Consider the following 22,272-nt stretch of genomic DNA (forward strand, 5'->3'; position numbering starts at 1 on the left):
AAATAACACTATTCCAACTATCTACACCTGTCATTTTGCCTAATAAAAGTATGTTGTGTTTTTGAGATTCAGGATAAAAATGGTTATCAATCAGGTGAATCAAACTTCCGTCTACATTAAAAAGGCGACAGTGAGCTGTTAATATTCAGGTCAAACTTTTGGCTTTTAAGAGCTTGTTACTTCCTCTTTTAAGTGTGCCTTATTTCCTCCAAAAGATTTTACTTGTACCCTGAAAATTAAAGAGACAGCCATGGCTAATGCTTACCTCATGGAAGCAACAGCATTTTGTAAAATAAATAAGCTTTGAGTCTATAATCTGCTCTTATCCTTGAAGTGCGTGCAGGAATGATAAATATTTTGTCCCAGAGCAAAAGCAGAAAAGTGCAACACTGATCTTTTATTTTGAAAGACTGAGTAAGGCTGCGTCCACTCCATCTCAGAATCGGATCATGTGAGATTTGGAAACAAATGGTTTCCCAATATAAGATGAAGTAAAGAGAAACCTCTTACATATACATTGAAAAGCCATTGTATATATGATGGAGTCTTGGGCTTTTCAAAGTTGCAGGAAACTTGGTCAGATCCTTTGTGCTTCTCTTGAAAAGAATCACTGGGTAGCTCTTTTTCTGTGTAGAGGCACACTCCCAAGGACTGTTTAACTCTCCTCTCCAGCAGCTGAGTGCCGCAGTCACTGACCTTGTATTTTAGACAGTGTCAGGAGATAGAGATACAAGAGAAAAAGAGAAGAAGGGGTTTCTGCTTTGAATGACTGATGAATGTGTTTAAAGTGTAATGAACATGTCTCCTCTGTCCTCTACATTTTTCCAAAGTTGTTCCTTTGTTTTTAAGCCAAATGCAGTAACTTGGCTAAACAATGACTCATGTTGAATTAAATAGTGTTTAGATAAAATAGCTGTCTCTTTAGGAAAACATCTCAGTATTCTTTGTTCATAAAGTCTGGTTCTTTAAATTTGAGATTTTGTGGTATACAGTTTATTATATTTTTTTTCCTGTGTGCAAAGGAAAATGGGTTTAAAGATGCATCAAGTGAAAATAGAGTTCAAGAATTTTGATAAGTTGGAGGAAGTGGGTGGTTAATTTCCAGATTGTCTGCTGAAATTTGTGGGTGGTCTTCCATCATGCTCTAAGAATCTAGAGATTGAAAAATTTTGGCAATATATAGCTGTTTTCCAGTTAGTGATAACTGGTATTTCTTTCTTTGTCTAGTTCAGCATTTTGTTATATGCAGTGCAACCAGAGTCCATTATGAGAATGTACTTAAACTACAAATGTCTGTAGAGAAAGTTTGTGCTGCTTGGTTCTTGATTAAGGAGTAATTACAGTTCTTTAAACTGACAGAATGTTGAAGTGATCCATCAGTATTATCAGTCTCTTATTTCTAATTCAACATATCATGAAGAAGAATGTTAATAAGTTGAATTTTTTCCAAGACTTCTATCCATGCATATTTATTTCTATGCAGGCATCTTATAGTTTAGTTATACAAAAGGTTTTATTCTACTTTATTTACTTAATATTGTATTATAAAATAATCTCACTCCTGACAGTTCTTTACTAGTAGAATGATCTTTGTATAGCTTGTAAGTTATCATGTAATGAGCTTTCTTAGATTTTCTTCATTGGTTTCTCAAGCAACTCTGAAAAAATTCAATCACTTTAGTTTGACATAGGAGGAATTTGTATCTTTAAATGTTACTTGTGTGACATTCAAGAATTTTGCAATTTTGCTTCCTGCTTGTTTCCTTGCTTGTGCCTACCCAAATCCTCTATTTTATCAACTCTATAAAATTCTAAATATATTTGAATTTCCCACCTCAGTGTTTCAACATAAGCTCTTTCTTCTCCCTGGAAAATACTCGTCTCTTTATTAACATGTTTATCCTTCAGATCACTGCTTATGTGACTCTCACAGAAGCTTTTTCTGATCCCTGATGTAAAGCAACTGCCCTTGCCTTAAACATTTATCCTGTCTTTTACCGTACTATGTGGCTTCCGTGCTGGCTCAGTGGTAAAGATCTGCCTGCAAGGCATGAGCTGCAGGAGACGTGGGTTCCGTCACTGGGGTGGGAAGATCCCTTGGAGGAGGGCACGGCAACCCACTCCAGTATTCTTGCCTGGAGAATCCTATGGACAGAGGAGCCTGGCAGGCTGCAGTCCATAGGGTCACACAGCGTTGGAAATGACCGAGCAATTTAGCATGCACACACGTGCATTTAGTACTGTGGTTATTAATTTAATAGAGTAGCTCAACTAATATTTGTTGAATGAAGAAATAAGGTCAGGCATGTCCTTCTATTTAAGATTTGCTTGTTATTTCCAGAAAGCTCTAATCTTCCTTCCTCAATGCTCCCTTAACTTCATGCGTCATCTTGTACTAGAGTTATTTGTGTACCTCCATCATCGAAGTATCCATTTTGAGGGGAAAGACCAAGAATTTTCATCTTTTACTGACCCCTTTCTCATATACTGTCTCTTGAATGATTGAATAAATATGTACCTCAAAAATGTTTGAATTTTGTGAACAACCCGTTATGTGTGAGTGTGTATATATATATTTTTTAATGTAAGCTTTACATCATCTTTTTAATGTAGGCTTAACCCTGGTGGCTCAGAGGTTAAAGCATCTGCCTGCAATGCTGGAGACCTGGGTTCAGTTCCTGGATTGGGAAGATCCCCTGGAGAAGGAAATGGCTACCCACTCCAGTATTCTTGCCTGGAGAATCCCATGGACAGAGGAGCCTGGTGGGCTACAGTCCATGGGGTCGCAAAGAGTCGGACATGACTGAGCGACTTCACTTTCTTTCACTTTCACTTTACATCATAGGGAACTGTAGCATGGGGTGAGACAGGAAAAGAGACTTCATTAACACATAGGATCGCCTGCTGTTCTTGCTCTAATCAAGTATGCTAACTAGAAATTCCCATTGGAGGGCTTCAAGGTATCCAAAGAATGTTTTATTGAGAGTGATTAAATGTTGTGGTAGACAAGTATTAAATGTCTATCAAGTATTAAGTGCTACTGTAAAAATCTTTCCATATGATGCTTTGCATAGGCAGTGGTTCACTTGGGGATTAGAGTTGAGGAACACAGGGTCTGTTGTATTCTCTCTGCCCTGGAATTTTGCTGGCTTGATTTATAATGTGAGTGCTTCACCCCTCCCCACTGCAAACATCTGAATCTGAGCTGTTGTCTCCCTACCTACTGTTCTCACCTTGGACCCACTGTTTTGTTTTGTTTTAATAACTTTCCCCAAAGAAGCTTTTCCAAAAGTGTCAAGAGCTCTAGAAAGAAGGTGTCAGATGAAGTGTTTCCTCCTCCACATGTTTATCTCCCTTGTTTACATCTTAAGTGGGCACTCTAAAGCCTTCCTGATAGTTGAAATGTCAATGATAAAGACATTTCAGCTCATCAGTGCTGTCCTCTACAGCTTAGCAGTAGATTTGGTTCTACTTTCCAGACTAGTTTAAAGACTCTCAAGACATCTTAGCCATTCCCAAATTGTATATTTTCCTTATTCTGAGGTAGACTCCAGCCACCACTTGCCATACATTGGGCCAAAGATTGGCATCTAACATGTTTGAAGTCAGCTTGCATGTCTCCCAAGTAAGCTTAGAAGAAGAGAAGTCAGAATTTATAAGTCTCTGGCTGACTGAATCACACAACACAAATGGAATATGCTTTAGGTGGGGGTGGGGGAAGCCTCGGTTTTTGGTTTAGCTTATTTTTCTAGAAAGGACACAGTATTACTGTGTATAAATATGTTTCTAAGATAGATATTTAGAAAGGCTCTTTCTTTTTATCAGATTTATAGTAATGAGAAGGATTACATTGGCTTTATAGATATTTTGCAATAGTAGATAATACTTGTAACCACATAAAAAGGAATTAGTTTCATGGACATGTTTATTGCTACAGGGAACATTGGAGATCATTCTGGTTAATAATAATAATCATTCTTCCTTCTATTTCGTGGATGTATAACTTAAGGGGGGTAAGTAGAAAGACGGGTAATTGGGTGAAGGGGGGGCAAACCAAGCCCTGTATCAACAAATGGTGAAGCTAGAAATTCAGCTCCACTTGGTTCATTTCAAAATTGCACCTTTTTTCCTACCCCTTACTTACATTTTCATAGTAATAAATTATTATCATGAAAACATTAATTTAAAAAATCCAGTAACAGTTTTCTCTCATTTTATTGGTTCATGCTCCTAATTTTTAATTTAGCAAGATTCAGTTCAGTTCAGTTGCTCAGTCGTGTCCAACTCTTTGCAACCCCATGAATTGCAGCATGCCAGGCCTCCCTGTCTAAAACCAACTTCACCCAAACTCATGTCCATCGAGTCAGTGATGTCATCCAGCCATCTCATCCTCTGTCGTCCCCTTCTCCTCCTGCCCCCAATCTCTCCCAGGATCAGAGTCTTTTCCAATGAGTCAACTCTTCGCATGAGGTGGCCAAAGTATTGGAGTTTCAGCTTTAGCGTCAGTCCTTCCAAAGAACACCTAGGACTGATCTCCTTAATTTAAATTACATTGAAATTACTGCTTGAGTTATGAGTAGGAGCTAGTAAAAGGCAGGAAAAATCCTGTTACCAGGAGGAATAGCATGTATTAATACAAAAGCCCTGAGGCAGAAAGGTGGAAGGCAAGTTTGAAGATGGGAAAAGGTCAAAAGAATGAGAACACACAAAATAGTGAACAAATAGTGATGACTGAGATTTTCTAGTGAGCTAGTCTTGAACCAGATTACATCAGGCCTCAAAAGCCGTGTTAAAAATTATTGATTTTGTTCTAAAAGTAGTAGGAAGCCATTCAAGACAGGAAGAGAGAACATAACATTAAAATGATCATTTAAACATGAATCTCTTGAGAGTCTAAAGAGGACACTATTGATAATTATACTGATAAACACCCTAAACTAGGCTGTTTGGGGCATCCTTATATTGATTAATTTTCCTTTGAATGCAATGCCTGGGAGATACATTCTGTGTTTACTTTTGCCCTTCCTTGGCCAGACTCACAGAATAGAACTCTATCACTTATTCTTTCTTTCATCCGTTTGGCAATTTGGCTTCCACTCAGCCAATCATGCCCATCCATCAAAAACATAGAAAGGTGGAACCTTTTTACCTCTTACAGGAATCTATGTCTGACTGCTCTCACATTTATTCTTCTCAGACTTGCTATGATGATTTAATGAGAATAGCATCGCTGAGAATTTGACTGTTCTCAAATTGTTTGGAGAATGTGCTCCTCCCCTCATCCCATGTAGCCCCCTCACTCATCAAACTGGCAAATAAAGAAAATTTGAGAGACTAAGACATTTGTTATACTATATTTGACACTGACCATGTTGCAGGAAAGATCCAATTCTGACTCCATGATGGATCTCTTTCTTTGACTTTAAGCTTTGTTTTCAGTTGCTTTTGTTATTATGTTGATATTGTTCAGTAGCTAAGTCATGTCCCACTCTTTGCAACCCCATGGACTGCAGCATACCAGACTCCTTTGTCCTACACTCTCTCAGAATTTGCTCAAATTCATGTCCACTGAGTTGGTCATGATATCAAATCATCTCATCCTCTGCCACCCTTTTCTCTTGCCTTCAATCTTTCCTAGCATCAGGGTCATCTTCAGCGAGTCGGCTCTTCCAATAAGGTGACCACAGTATTGGACCTTCGGCATCAGTCCTTCCAATGAATATTCAGGATTGATTTCCTTTAGCATTAAATGGTTTGATCTCCTTGCTATCCAAGGGATTCTGAAGAGTCTTCTCCAGCACCACAACTTGAAGGCATCACTTCTTCGGCACTCCACTTTATGGTCCAACTCTCAAATTGGTACATAACTACCGGAAAAACCATAGCTTTGAGTATGTGGACCTTTATTAGTAAAGTGGTCTTTGCTTTTATAATATGCTAAGTTCGTCATATCTTGTCTTCCAAGGAGCAAGTGTCTTCTAATTTCATGGCTGCAGTCACTGTCTGCAGTGATTTTAGAGCCCAGGAAAATAAAATTTGTTACTGTTTCCACTTTTTCCCCATCTATTTACCGTGAAGTGTTGAGACCAGATGCCATGATTTTAGTTTTATGAATATTGAGATTTAAGCTGACTTTTTCATTCTCCTCAAGAGGCTTTTTAGTTCCTCTTCACTTTCTGCCATTAGAGTGGTATCTTCTGCATATCTGGGGCTTCCCTGGTGGCGCAGATGGTAAAGAATCTGCATGCAATGCAGGAGACCTGGGTTCGATTCCTGGGTTGCAAAGATCCCCTGGAAAAGGAATGACTACCCACTCCAGTATTCTGGCCTGGAGAATCCAGGGACAGAGGATCCTGGCAGGCTGCAGTCCATGGAGTTACAAAGAGTTGGACATGACTGAGCGACTTTCACTTCATTTCATCTGTATATCTGAAGCTGTTGATATTTCTCCCAGCAATCTTGATTCCAGCTTGTGATTCATTCCAGCTTGGCATTTCTCATAATATAATCTGCATAGAAGTTAAATCGGAAAAGGCAATGGCAACCCACTCCAGTACTCTTGCCTGGAAAATCCCATGGACGGAAGAGCCTGGTAGGCTGCGGTCCATGGGGTCGCTAAGCGTCGGACATGACTGAGCAACTTCACTTTGACTTTTCACTTTCCTGCATTGGAGAAGGAAATGGCAACCCACTCCAGTACTCTTGCCAGGAGAATCCCAGGTCGGTAGAGCCTGGTAGGCTGCCGTCTATGGGATCGCACAGAGTCGGACAAGACTGAAGTGACTTAGCAGCAGCAGCATAATATACAGCCTTAACCTACTCCTTACTCAGTATTCAACCAGTCCATTGTTTTATGTCTGGTTCTAACTGTTGCTTCTTGACCTGCATACAGGTTTCTTACGAGGCAGGTGAAGTGGTCTGGCATTACCATCTCAATTAAGGATTTTCCACAGTTTGTTGTGATCCACAAAGTCAAATGCTTTAGCGTAGTCAATGAAGCAGAAGTAGACGTTTTTCTGGAATTCCCTTGCTTTCTCAATGATCCAACAGATGTTGACAATTTGATTCTGGTTCCTCTGCCTCTTCTAAATCCAGCTTGTACATCTGGAAATTCTCAGTTCACATACTGTTGAATCCTAGCTTGAAGGATTTTGATTATTACCTTGCTGACATGTGAAATGAATGAAGTTATGCAGTAGTTTGAACATTCTTTGGCATTTCCTTTATTTGGGATTGAAATGAATACTGATCTTTTCCAGTCCTGTGGCCACTGCTGAGTTTTCCAAATTTGCTGGCATATTGAGTGCAGCACTTTCACAGCATAATCTTTTAGAATTTGTAAGTAGCTCAGCTATAATTCCATCACCTTCACTAGCTTTGTTTGTAGTTATGCTTCCTGTGGCCCACTTGATTTCACACTCCAGGATGTCTGGCTCTAGGTGAATGATCATACCATTGTGGTTGTCTGGATCATTAAGTCTTTTTTGTACAGTTCTGTGTATTCTTGCCACCTCTTCTTAATATCTTCTACTTCTGTTAGCTCCTTGTCATTTCTGTTCTTTATTTTGCCCATCTTTTCATGAAATGTTCCTTTGGTATCTCCAATATTCTTGAAGAGATCTGTAGTCTTTCCCATTCTATTGTTTTCCTCTATTTCTTTGCATTGTTCACTTAAGAATTCTTTCTTATCTCTGCCTACTATTCTCTGGAACTCTGCATTCAGTTGAGTATATCTTTCCCCTGTGAGATGATTATTTTGTGACATTAGTCTGTCATCTTATTGTTCAGCCAACTTTCTGAATAAAGTCATATCCCTTGCCTCAACACTTCATCTCTCATTTAATTGGCCTGGCATGGTGCAAGCAGACCAAACTTGGACTAGGTAACACACAGACTCATGTGCAGGTCAAGAGCAAGATAAAAACCCAATAAATAAATGTTTAAGTTGTCTCTCTCATTTGAAAAACAAAGGGGTGTCTGACTGACTTCACAGATGAAGGAACCCACTGTGCTTTAATTCCTGGCTCTGGCCTCTTCTATCAGTATTCATTACTATTTGGCCTTGGTTAGATTGCTCAAATTAACTTAGTTTCCTTAAATATGGAGAGGAATAGTATTAAAGCCTAACACAAAAGTTTCAAATGGGAATAAACTTTTTAAGTACTCAGAATAGTTAATTACTCCTACTGTTAATCCCACAAATGGTAGCTATTTGGGACTATTATTTTTGAACAAATGAACTTTTACTACATCCCTTCTGGTCTCTCTTTGCCTTAGAAATTAGGAACTATAGTGTCAGCCTGCTGAAGTTTCGGTGTTCTTATCTTTATCTGCCTGTTTGTCCTAAAAGGGTAGGTGAAGTTCAATTTCCATCCTAGTTTCAAGATAGTAAGCCTCCAGGAGAGAATGGGTCACTTAAGAGCACTCTACTTAAAATTCTTCTGAGATAAGACAATTAGAAGAGGAAATTGTTTTCTGAGTAGCAATGTCCTGAAAGTAAAAGATATGCTAAGGATTTTCTTTAAAATCTGTTGGTGTGCATTTTGCAGATAGGTGAGTGAGGTTTGTGGTAAGGAAACTGTCATGGTGGACTTAACCAAACAAAATTAACAGAGAAGAGTGAAAAAGCTGGCTTAAAACTCAACATTAAAAAAAAAAAAAAAAAAAAACAGATCATGGCATCCAGTCCCATCACTTCAAGGTAAACAGAAGGGGAAAAAGTGGAAGAGGTGACAGAATTTCCTTGTTTTCCAAAATCACTGTGGATGGTGACTGCAGCCATGAAATTAAAAGATGCTTGCTCTTTAGGAGGAAGGAAGGAAAGCTGTGACAAACTTAGATAATATATTAAAAAGCAGAGACATCACTTTGCCAAAAAAAGGTCTATATTGTCAAAGCTACGGTTTTTCCAGTAGTCATGTGCTGATATGAGAGTTGGCCTATAAGGACAGCTGAGTGGGCTGAAGAATTTATGCTTTCAAATTGTGGTGCTAAAGAAGACTCTTGAGAATCCCTTGGACTGCAAGGAGATCAAGCCAGTCAGTGCTAAATTTCCTTTATTCAACTCTGAATATTCATTGGAAGGACTAATGCTGAAGCTGAAGCTCCAATACTTTGGCCACCTGATGGAAAGAGCCGACTCATTGGAAAAGACCCTGATGCTGGGAAAGAGTGAATGTCAAAGAAGACGTGGGTGACAGAGGATAAGATGATTGGAGAACATGACTGAGTCAGTGGACATTAATTTGAGCAAACACAGGGAGATAGTGAAGGACAGGGGAGCCTGGCATACTGCAATCCGTGAAGCTGTAAAGAGTCATACCCCATTTAGTGACTGAAAAGCAACAAGAACAAGGCAAGATTTATCATTGTCATAGAGGCTTGATATTTTTATATTCGTGTCCTCTTTTGTGAACAGATATGTAGTGTGCCATGATAGCTCAGGTCAGTCGCTCAGTCGCATCCGACTCTTTGCGACCTCATGGACTGCAGCATGCCAGGCCTCCCTGTCCATCACCAGCTCCTGAATTTGGAGTTTATCCAGACTCATGTCCATCGAGTCCGTGATGCCATCCAGCCATCTCATCCTCTGTCGTCTCCTCCTGCCCCCAGTCCCTCCCAGCATCAGAGTCTTTTCCAATGAAGCAGTTCTTCACATAAGGTGGCCAAAGTATTGGAGTTTCAGCTTTAGCATCAATCCTTCCAATGAACACTCAGGACTGATCTCCTTCAGAATGGACTGGTTGGATCTCCTTGCAGTCCAAGGGAGTCTCAAGAGTCTTCTCCAACACCACAATTCAAAAGCATCAATTCTTCTGTGCTCAGCCTTCTTCACAGTCCAATTCTCACATCCATACATGACCACCGGAAAAACCATAGCCTTGACTAGACGGACGTTTGTTGACAAAGTAATGTCTCTGCTTTTTATTTTTATTTTTTTATGTCTCTGCTTTTTAATATGCTGTCTAGGTTGGTCATAACTTTCCTTCCAAGGAGTAAGCATGTGCTGTGATAAGGGCTCAATAAATATGCATTGAATATATAAATAACACATCATGAACTATTAAATTAAATATAACTTTAAATGACTGTTGTGTATGCTTTTCATAAAGAGACTCCTAAGAGATGCTTTTTCAATCAAGCAATCTTTTGTTTGTTTTGAAATTTATAATAGCCCTAAAGATGAGATAGTATTCTGAGGGAATAAGTTCCTCTACTTAGTAGTTTAACAGATATATATTATTCATAGAAGAGAATCCTAGACTTTCCCATCTTTCCTCCACCAAGATCACATTCCGCATCACAGGAATAAGTTCTTATTGACTTAGTCACCTTGGAATTGTTAAGATCGCTAACAGAGTACAAAGTGAAAGTCACTCTGTCATGTCCGACTCTTTGCGACCCCATGTACTGTATAGTCTATGGAATTCTCCAGGTCAGAATACTGGAGTGAGTAGCCTTTCCGTTCTCCAGAGGATCTTCCCAACCCAGGGATTGAACCCAGGTCTCTGGCATTGCATGTGGATTCCTTACCAGCTGAGCCACAAGGGAAGCCCAGAATACAAAGGGTAATTCTTAATATGGTTAGGGAAAGAGTGTTGTTAACAGAGAGAATACATTCTGTAAATTAAACTATGTTTTAATTGCTATAGTAAGATGTTGACGATATTCAAGTGGTTCTAGAAATTTATATTTCTAGAGTTTATATTTTGGGGAAACTTCCTGTTCTCCCAGCCTTGGTTAAATTCTTAAGGCTCACAATAGTTTCCATATCAAAACAGGAATTCCAGGTAAGCATATAATGCTACAAATTTTCCCTCCCTGGCATGGAAGACATTACAATAATTTTCTACCCTTGAACTCTACAATAATATGGATTTCAAACTAGAAACGTGCAGATTTTGTTGTGGTTGTTTGTTTGTTTTAATACTGTTTCCCAGGAGATCTTCCCAGGGACTGAGAGACCTATACTGCCCTTTGTGGTGCCACTGCATTTTCTAATACCACTTATTCTCAAAGTTCCTTCTCAATCAGTTGAACGTGTCCTGAGAAACAGTTCAACTGGATATACTTCCAAAGCTGTAAAAAGGATGACATAATTATTAAGGTATAAAGAGACAGATGCAGGACAGTGCTATTCTTTGACTTGTTTAGATGAGAGACTAGTAATTGTGATTTCCTTCTCTCACTGTTGCCAAATCATTGTATCAGTTATTTTCTGTAATTGTGGTCAAATTATTGAATCATTCGTTGACTTAAGTTGAGTCTGTGTTAAGTCAAAATGATCAATTCTTTGTTCTTTTTATAGATAAAAATTCTGGATGCTTTGAACTCCTCTCTTTATTCTTTAAGGGGGAAAAAAAAAAGTTTATATTTTTTTTAGTTTTTCCCAGGCACCAAAGTTCAATTTTGGCTAACTAACAGCAATTTAAATAGAGTTTAAAAAAATAACCTCAGCTTTTAGGCTTCTAACAGAGGTACCTCTAAAGTAAATCTTCCTTGTTTAACAGCTGTCAACTGTCAATGAGCTACAGGTAATTAAATTTGAAGATAGCTTTATGGCCCACAAAAAGAGATAAAATCCTTGGACCAGAAAGGTCTTAAGTTAATGCAGTTATTGCTCCCTCTGGTATTTGAATTTAATGCAAGAAATTGATTGTTTTCTAATGAAATAGGTAAAGAGAACTGCCATTCTTTGTTACTTGCAAATAAAATTTGGTTGAGGCTGTTTTCCCAGCTCATTTTTATAAACACTCTTGGTTTTATTTCAATATAGATTAGGAAAATAAGGCAAAAAGAAAGAAAAAATGAAGAATATTTTGAGAAGGAAAAAAAATACCCAAACTCAACAAACCATGGTAGGAAGAGTGAGAAGGTGTTAGGGGCTGTGAACACTGGAAACTCAAGGTGCCTTAAAAAATTCAAGGATTTTTTTTTCTTTAATCATATGTAACAGAAGTAGTCCTTAGACTTCCCTGGGCCAGTGGTTGAGACTCGGAGCCTCCGCTGCATGGGGGGCAGTTTCCATCCCTGGTTGGGGAATAAAATCCTGCATGCCATGCAGTATGGCCAAAAACAGAGAGAAGTAGTCCTGTAATAGAGCAGTTCTAGGGGTAGTTAGGGCATTAAATGATTTCTTAGAGAACTTAAGGTTTTTTTTTTTTTTTTTAATTTCTGCATTCTCAGAAAACAGTCTCTTTGGTGGCAGCAACTGCTGAAAAATTATGCTTACATGCCAATGTCCAGAGGCAGAAAAAGAAGTCGCTTCTTTTTCGGGTCAGTTTTAAGACCCAAGACCCTCTTCCAGTAACTTTGCAGAAGACCTTCTCTCTGTCTGTTGGGTCAGAACTAGTCATGTGGCCACATTTAGACACTAGCTTTCTAGGGGGTCCTTTGTAGTTGGCACAGACCAGTTCTGCCAACAGGAAAGAAAAAGAAGATGTCTGTTAGACAGAGGGTCACTGATCTTCCCTGCAGAAACCAGCACACTGATCCTCTACCGTGTGCTAGTGCAGCGTCCTTTGAGCTATGTATTGGCATAACCAGTATGGACATGAGGACATCAAAACCCGGAAGAAGAGAGGTAATTTGTTTTTTGATTTTTTTTTAAAAAACAGATTAGTAAGTGATGCAACTGGGATTTCACCTCAGAACTGTTTGACTCCAGTTCTGTACTTTTCCCACAATATCACATGGCTTCAATACTTCAAGACACACTTTGATTACAGAGCTACTCTTTTTGGATCTAACAGTCAATGTGTCTCTGTTCTTTGCTTTTCACTTATATTTACTCTTCTTCAGAGCTTCTACCCAGAACTTCTTCAGACCTGTGCCCTCTCAGAATTGCATATCATCCATGAGAGGAACTGGAGGTCTCTCCCTGAAGATTTTATATTTCTCTTGGGAAACTAGTTATCTAAATTTTACATGCTTGTGGAATATTTCTGCTTTGGTTTGAATTGAATCTATCAACACTCAATCTCTTTACCAAAGAAATTTCCATCTCAAATCTCTCAAAAGCAGTAAAGGCCGTGTTCAATTCATCCTGTTCTTAGTTCACAACTTTGGAAGATGATTGCCTCTTCCTTATACCTAAGGGCCAGCTTCATGTAAAATCATTCCAAATCCTTTCAAGTATCCCTCACATCTATTTCTGGCATGCCAGATCTTTATTAACATCATAGCTGGAAGAGCATCTCCTAGTTTTCCAGTCTTACATGCCCCCAAATTATCCTGCACACTCAAATTATTATTCTTAAAGATAGTTTATTATTTTACAGTCCTGCTCAAATAAGTTGAGTAGATTCCACATGGGAAAAGCAGAAATCTTATATATATATATATATATTAATAAATATAAATCAGACAGTGTGGTCCCTCCATATTTGCTCCCTGTGTAACAAATTGTCCTTCTTACTTGTCTGGCTGAAGCTTGATGTCTTGTCCCAAGTCATAATAATACATAACCCATGTAACCCACGTCACCATAAGACAGATACTCTTTTAAGCACTTGATGCATGTTAACTATTTAAACCTCACAATACCCCTGTGATGTAGGAACTATTATTATCTTGACTTAACCGGTGAAAACACTGGAGTCTAGAGGGGTAAAGGCACTTGCCAAGTATATCGATAAATGAAATGGCAGGGCCAACATTCAGACTCTGGTAGTTAGATCCTAGATGCAGTCAACTCAGTTGCATTTTACTTAGTCCGTGTGTTTTGCTGGAGAGTTTCTTATTCATGAGGTGTTTGTTGAAAATCTATCCTGCTGCTGCTGCTAAGTCGCTTCAGTCGTGTCCGACTCTGACCGACCCCATAGACGGCAGCCCACTAGGCTCTCCTGTCCCTGGGGTTCTCCAGTCAAGAACACTGGAGTGGGTTGCCAGTTCCTTCTCCAATGCATGAAAGTGAAAAGTGAAAGTGAAGTCGCTCAGTCGTGTCAGACTCTCAGCGACCCCATCAACTGTAGCCCACCACCATCCTCCGTCCATGGGATTCTCCAGGCAAGAATACTGGAGTGGGGTGTCATTGCCTTCTCCAATCCTGCACCCAACTGGAACCCTACAAATGATGTTTTAAGAGGGAAATTGCGATATCATGAATCTGCCCCATAGGGTGAAAAGCAAGCTTTATTAAACACTCTGGATTTTAGACAAATTTAAGCAGAATGTGTCTTCTCCACCCTTTGAGTGACATTTGTTGTATTTTATATTCTTCTATGTTCTGAAGTCTTGGATTTTTTTTTTTTTTCCTATTTCAACAATAACCTCTCATCTAGCAAGGACTGACTTTTTTTCCTGAATGACATCTCTCCACTCTTTTTCACTCTGCTCATGAAAGAAGGTGTTTCAGTTTCCAGGCCTGTTACACCAGGACTGCCAGCTGCATCACTTGGCTGTCTGTGATATCTAGTGAGGCTCAGTAACTAGATTAGCATGCTGCGCCCGCATGTCTGTTATTTCCAAAGATCTGTCATCTGAGTCTCTTATTTAAATGGTCTTTCAATATCTTTTGTTTTTGTCTTCTCTCATGATTTACTTCTTAAGATTCTTCTGAAATACTTTACTAAGTTGTTAATGGTTCTTTCCACATTAAAAAAATCTTGCACTTTACTGTCACTGAGTGGACAGAATGTCAGAGACTATGATTTAAGAGAATGTGTTAGTAATTTTAGGAATCTAGCTTTTTAAATTAAAAAAGAAAGAAAAAGAAAAAAATAGGAAAATTTGCATCTTTTTTTTCTAATTTCATGCTTTCCTATAACTAGTAATTCAGATTATTCAGACCAACAGTAAAGATTACTATAATTGAATAGCTTGTTACTCATTTCAGATGTATATTTACAGTATCAATTCTATTGATTTTCATATAGACTCTCAGTAGAGCATACCATTATTGTTGTTTTTTCCCAATGAAGCAGTTAAGGCACAGTGAGGTGCAGTAAATTGCTCAATGTCACAGGAAGTTTGGTGCCACAGTCTGGCTTCATAATCACTATTCTGTTCCCACAGTATTTTTAGATCATTGGCTAGATATAAAACCACTTGAAAGATATTATGACAGGCATTCTGAACTGGTGTGCCCAGAAAACAGGTTAACTTTGTTGTTCTCTGTCTTCACACTTGAGCCTGGATGTTCACAGAATAAAGTTTATGGCTGCCGATAAGAATTCATAGAATGTTTTATTTTAAGTCAAATCACAGCCCTATGAGAATTTCTCGAAATGTATTTGCTGTTCAATGACTAAAATTTAGAAATAGTTCAACGTTGAAAGAATAATGCCTGAAAGCACACTGTTTTGTAGAGTTTATCACTTTCTTAAGATCATAATCAAAAGAACAAACAACTCTTGAACCATTTGAGTGGAAAAGTCTTTAATTGTGCAAAGGAGCATTTTGACTGGAAAGAAAACTGAACCTACTACAATGATTATTGATTTTTTTAATTGTCATGCACATTCATTGTATTGAAAGTTTAGCTATACAGACACATATTTAATGTACAAGAATTTAAAAGAACATATGTCACTGACCATTGAGATACTGAAAATCTAAAAATTCAGAATATTTGAAAATTCATGTTTTACTTTTGATACATATGTATATGATAAATATTTAAAGTTGGAAATAACAGTCCTAAAAAGATGAACATATTGAATCCAACAATAAAACATTAAGAGAAGCTAGGAGGACATTTACGCTGTCGTTGCTTTTGTTTTTGTTCAGTCTACTCAATTGTTTTTGGTTGATTTGTCTTAACTAGTTTTGAGCTGATGAGAAACTAAAAAACTGAGTTGACTTCTTACGAAATGTGTATAATTTTATAATCAAGTAATACTACTATAAACTTTAACATTGCATTTATTGATATGTTTTAATTCACCATAAAGGCAATAAATTTAAAAATCCAATAAGACAACTGTTTTAAAATTAATTTGTTGTAAGAGGAAAATATATCTTGATTTTTTTTGTAAATATTTCAGTAATATAATTTTCATTAAAATAATAAGATCAAGATTCTCAATTTTCACTTGTGGTATTCACCATTTCAGAGCTTCGAGAAACCAAGACATCTGAATACTTCAGCCTATCTCAGCACCCTTTAGACTACAGGATATTATTAATGGATGAAGATCAGGACCGGATGTACGTGGGCAGCAAAGATCACATTCTTTCCTTGAATATTAACAACATAAGTCAAGAACCTTTGAGTGTAAGTTTATCATTTTCATGAGGGCAGTGCTGAATTCCTAGATGCCTTGTTCTTTAAAACTTTCAAATATGACAAAAAAATTATGAATTTCATTAGAATAGGCCACATGTCAATAAATAGTTGAAAGTTAGTACTTATTTCAAGGACTGAAAATATAATAAATTCAGTTCTCCATGTCTACTTTAATAGTTTTAACCATCTAAAACTTGAAACTAAGTGAGAAAATACTTCCTATGTATACATACATCAAATGCAAAAAAGAGAAGCATGGAGTATAGCATGAAAAATGGTTAGTTTAAAGGATAACCTACCTTGTCATCTGTATGTAGTCCAAGGCAGCCTTGAAAGGAACACAATTATTAAATTCACTGTTCTGTGAACAAGTGTGGCCTGTACAGCAGGGATTAGAACTGCATGGGTCCAATTACATGCAGATTTTTGAGGGTTATAAATACTATATATTACATGGTTGATTGAATCTTTAGATGTGGAATTGGAATATAAGATCAGTGTCCCTAACCAGCCAGTTGTTCAAGGGTTAACTATTTCATTGTACTAGGGTGGTGCAAATGTAATTGTGGTTTCAGACTATGAATTTTATATTATTAAAACTAAGTTCCAACACATCTTTATTAATCAAAATAGGAACCATTACAATCAACACATTTTTGCCAACAAGAAGTAAATTTGTTTATTTTTGTAGCATAAAAACCTCTGCTTCAGGATTTAACAAAGTCTTTGAAAACAGATTTCTGCCTCCTGCTGGTTGTGGAAGCACTTTCCATACAAAAAGTTGTCTAGCTGCTTGAAGAAGTTGTAGTCAGTTGACGAGAGATCAGGTAAATACGGCAGATGAAGCGAATCTTTGTAGCCCAATTCATTCAACTTTTGAAGCATTGGTTGTGTGACGTGGTCAAGCATTGTTGTGGAGAAGAATTGGGCCTTTTCTTTGATCAATGTCGACTGCAGGAGTCACGGTTTTCAGTGCATCTCATCGATTTGCTGAGCATATTTCTCACATGGATTGGTTTTGCCAGGATTCAGAAAGCTGTGGTGGATCAGACCAGCAGCAGACTACCAAACAGTGACCATGACCTTCATGACCTTTTTTTTTTTTTTTTTTTAATGCAAGTTTGGCTTTGGGAAGTGCTTTGGAGCTGCTTCTCGGTCCAACTACTGAGCTAGTCATCACTAGTTGTCATATAAAACCCACTTTTCATCACATGTTGCAATCTAATCAAGAAATGATTTGTTGTTGTTGCACAGAAAAGAGAAGACGACACTTCAAGACAACAATTTTTTTGATTTGCGGTGAGTTCATGAGGCACCCTCAAGCTTTTTCACCTTTCCAGTTTGCTTCAAATGCCAGACAACCTTAAAATGATTGGCGTTGAGTTCTTAGCAACTTCTTATGTAGTTGTAAGAAGATCACCTTCAATGATGGATCTCAGTTGGTTGCTGTCTCTTTGCAGTGATGACTCTCAATTGGTAGTTGTCAACTTGTGATGGCCAGGCACATGCTCCTCATCTTCAAGGCTTTCGTCTCCTTTGCAGAAATTCTTGAACCACCACTGCACTGTATGTCCATTAGTAGTTTCTGGGCCAAATGCATTGTTGATGTTGCAAGTTGTTTCTGCTGCTTTACAACTGATTTTGAAATTTAGTAAGAAAATCACTCAAATTTGCTTTTTGTCTAATATTATTTCCATAGTCTGTTGCTGCTGCTAAGTCACTTCAGTCATGTCCGACTCTCTGCAACCCACCAGGCTCCTCTGTCCCTGGGATTCTCCAGGCAAGAATACTGGAGTAGGTTGCCATTTCCTTCTCCATTCCATAGTCTAAAATACATATAAAATAAAAAGTAAGTAATAAGTCATAGCAGAAAAACCCCATAAAATAAAAATGTGCATTAAAATGTACAGTATATCCACATTTATTTATGAATATATTCTGATGTTAAACAGCAAATTTCAACAGTGCAAAACTACAATTACTTCTGCACCAACCCAAATATTTCACAGCAAGGAAATAAAATGAGGTTCATTGAAGTAAAGAAATAAAAGTAGATTAATTATAAATTTGTTACAACAAGGAGACTTTTGAATTTATTTAACATGACAATTAAAAAATAATCATCCCCCCAGCCCTAATCCAAGGCTACAACAACTTAGAATGCTGTCACAGAATGTCAGACAGAGTCCTTATTCGAGTCATTTTAGCTGTTGAAGTACATAGTTTCAGGTAAATCTACCAGCCTAGCTCTTTAGTTTACTGGGAAAAATGAGATAGCAATATGAACATAAATTCACTGTGATATGACCAGTTGTGCAAAGTGTACTGTAAATCAGAAGGAGGGAAATACACATTATACTGTGCATATTAATAATTTCCTTATTTGAAAAAGTGTACTACTAGTAAATGGGCACTTATCCTAGAAAGACTTGTTAAAGGAAAAATTCATGGAAGAAACAAAAACATAATTGCTAAAATAAAGTAATAAAACCTTATTAACTTGAATTCATAAATGAAAGAAGAATTTTGAAATATAAATATAGAAATAACTTTAAAATATCTGTTAGCATAAAGTAAATGAAGAACATTGGGCTGTCATATGTACAAATGAGATTATGCAACCTTTGTTTTCCTTTCTGAGCAGGTTTTCTGGCCAGCATCTGCAATCAAAGTCGAAGAGTGCAAAATGGCTGGCAAAGATCCCACAGTGAGTGCTTAAAAAAAATCCAAAACTTAAATATTTGGTCTTTGAATTCATGTACTTTGAGTGCAGCCAAAAGTAAGACAAAGGGTGTTGGTGTTCTGAATCCTCTGCAGGACATATGGCAAAAAATGTAAATGCAAAGTGATTGGAACTCTTAAACACTGTAACTTAGGAATTCCTGACTGGGTGAAAATTTCCTGCTTTGCTTTTATTATTGCACCCTGACACTTTTCATGATGGATTTTAGTAATAACCCCTGTTCAAAGTGGATCCAACCTGCAGAATTCTCAGCATGCTGCTAAAATAATGATAATTCAAGTGTCTGGAGTAGCTCCCAGATACAATGTGGGCTTTTCCAAAGAAAGATTCTCGGCAAAGGGTTATGATTAGCCAGCACATTCCAGAGGTATAAATCACCAGTAATGACTGGTATCTTTGTTGATTAAAAATAACCACAGAAACAAAATCAAGATGGATATAAGCATAAGTAAGTGTTCAGTGCGCGACACTTTTACAAAATGTATTCCTTTAGGTGAGATTTCATATACAGAGTCAAGGAATGAATCTATATTTATTTCTACAAATAGCTTGCTGAAATGGACACATTAAATTATTCTTGCATGTTATTTTTAAAATGGAGCAACTCTTTAAGTGCACAAGTCATTTAATGATTTTCGTTGTTTTTGTTTGTTTGTTTTTGCCATGCTTGCAGCATGTAAGATCTGTTTGCTACATTTAACATTTATAATGAAGCTTATATTCATTTCACCTCTTGTCTCAGTCTTTTCCTTGTGGAAGAAGAAGTGTGGAACTTAAATTTTATATTTATTGATTCAGTTTAGGTATCAATACAAGGTTCTGAAAAAGCCTGCCATAAGGCAGGGCCACAGAAGATCTTCAGGTATCACCAGATGGTGATTTGGCAAGAGTGCTTATCAGGAGTGACTCAGCTCAGGGTTTTATTGTTTCAGTTTCATAATTCACCTTTAAGAGAAAATTCAAAATGGACAGGAGCTCACTGGAGCATATTTGCTACCCACACGATTTGTGGACCAAAATCAGAAAGAAAAAATTCCAGGAAAATGTGAAAGAAACATTCAAAAGAGTATATTGCAGTTGCCTTCTTGGAAACCAATAGTAGAATGAAGCTTAATGTTGTAAAAAAAGAACTTTTTTTTTGGTTCCCTGAAGCTATTATTCCAATAATTTTGCATGAAGTAAGCTATTTTCTTTTAATTCTCTAGTGTAGAGCTTTTTCCCATGGATGCATATATGAGCATGTCTCACCTTTTGTCACAATAATATCCTGGGCTACAGTTACTCTATTTAATTGTTCTTTGTTCAATTTTTTTTTCCATTCATACAAACTGCCACAGGCAGAATATATAGAATTTAGATTCCTTTGTACATTCTCTTTCCAAAAAATGTTTTTGATTTTCTTAAGGATATTAGCCAAGTCATTTGGTTCCTTTCTCCCCTTGGCAAGAAAGAAATGCTCTGCTATTTGCTTTATTATAATTAAAGGTCTTTAGATGAAGCCATTAATACATGCTTATGTCTTTACATAGTTTTATCATGGTGTGATGTCATCCATGAATATCTTTATATTTTGCCAAACAGCCAATTAATATATATAGCAGAGGTAACTGTAGAGAGTTGTAGTAAAGCCAACATTGTTGGGTCCTAGGAAATAAAAATCAAACTAAATTTCAAATGTATGTTCTGTTTTTTGCAAGAGAGGAGAATGTTGACAAATTCATCTCACTTAATATGTGTGAGGTTTTTATAAACAATTTTTTTAAGTCAAGATACTAGTGGTAGAATGATAGTTAAATAGAAGTTCTGTAGAACAAACAACGTGTTTTAATTATACTTCTCATGAAACCAAATATTTAAGAATCTTTTGGATCTCTTGAAATAAATATCATTTAATTACTTAATATTTCATATTTTTAAAATGCAGGAACTGATTATTTTAATTTGTACTAATCAGTTAGATATTATGAAGAAACCAGAGGTGATTAAAGTGGAATTCTTACCTTTAAGAGTCTTTACAATATACTAGAGGTGATGCGACATTTATACAGTAATTATCAACTAATATTAGCCAATACCTGATAGACTGGGCCGGGTGCTATTCTAAGTGTTTTACTTTAATCCTTGTGACAGTGCTACAAGATGGACCTTGTCATCATCCTCATTTTTAAGATAGATAAACTGAATCACTGAGAGAATGAGGAATTCACCCAAAGCTGCACTACTAACAAGTGAGAGGCCTCTGTCCAGCTCAAGCACATATGGCTCTAGATCTTTTGCTCTTAGTTGATGAAACATGCCACCCTCCAGGGAGATTATGGTAAATGCTAAGGAAACACAAAAGACAAAGAAAAATTCATTGCAGGTGGGGTATTTCTGAAAAATTTGATAGATTTGGTGGCAGCTATTTTAGGTCTTCTGTTAACATTTCCCCTTTTTATTTCAGTGATACTGAGATTCAAACCAGTTGTACCCTTTCCCTCTTTCAGCCATTGGTACAGGCTTCAGGTGACTCCCTTGTTTGATTTGTTGTTCAGTCACTCGGTCATGTCCAGTGCTTTGTGACCCCATGGACTGCATCACGCCAGGCCTCCCTGTCCTTCACCATCTCCAGAACTTGCTCAAACTCATGTCCTTTGAGTCAGTGATGTCATCCAACCATCTCATCCTCTGTCATCCCCTTCTCCTTCCTTCAGTCTTTCCCAGCATCAGGGTTTTTTCTAACGAGTCAGCTCTTCACATCAGGTGGCCTAAGTATTGGAACTTGAGCTTCAGTATCGTCCTACCTTCAGGATTGATTTCCTTTAGGATTGACTGTTTTGATCTCCTCGCAGTCCAGGGGTCTCTCAAGTGTCTTATTCAGCACCAAAGTTCAAAAGCATCAATTCCACAGCTCTTAGCCTTCTTTATAGTCCAACTCTCACATCCAAACATGACTACTGCAAAAACCATGGCTTTGACTATATGGACCTTTGTCAGCAAAGTAATGTTTCTGCTTTTTAATATGCTGTCTAGGTTTGTCATAGCTTTTTTTCCAAGGAACAATTACCTTCCCATCTTTTTAGCCTTGGAATCATCTGCACACCCTTTCAAATGACAGTTCAGATGTCACTTCTCTGGGGAATCTTCTGTTGCCACTGAGAACTAGGCTAGCTGCCCCTCCCTGTATGTGCACTTGAAACCCTCTAGAATTTATTTCACTGCATTTTTAGTGGTTGGAAATGCCAGGTAGTAAGTATCATTATCTCTAGTGCCCAGATCTGTATCTAGGCACTTCATAAAATTTAAACAAGATCTGGAAAAA

The 22,272-nt window shown here is 37.5% G+C and overlaps 1 protein-coding gene across 1 annotated transcript in view; it reads left to right on the top strand.

Annotated features, from left to right (window-relative positions):
- SEMA3C (semaphorin 3C) overlaps positions 1–22,272 on the top strand; it is a 212,177-nt gene that overhangs the window by 98,230 nt on the left and 91,675 nt on the right. The window contains exons 3-4 of the mRNA XM_040260730.1: positions 16,056–16,216; positions 18,873–18,935. Coding sequence (XP_040116664.1) covers positions 16,056–16,216; positions 18,873–18,935 — 224 coding nt within the window. The remainder of the gene's footprint in view (positions 1–16,055; positions 16,217–18,872; positions 18,936–22,272) is intronic.

This window comes from Oryx dammah, unplaced genomic scaffold (genome assembly GCF_014754425.2).
Source record: "Oryx dammah isolate SB20612 unplaced genomic scaffold, SCBI_Odam_1.1 HiC_scaffold_18, whole genome shotgun sequence".
In the NCBI taxonomy this organism is placed as follows: Eukaryota; Metazoa; Chordata; class Mammalia; order Artiodactyla; family Bovidae; genus Oryx; species Oryx dammah.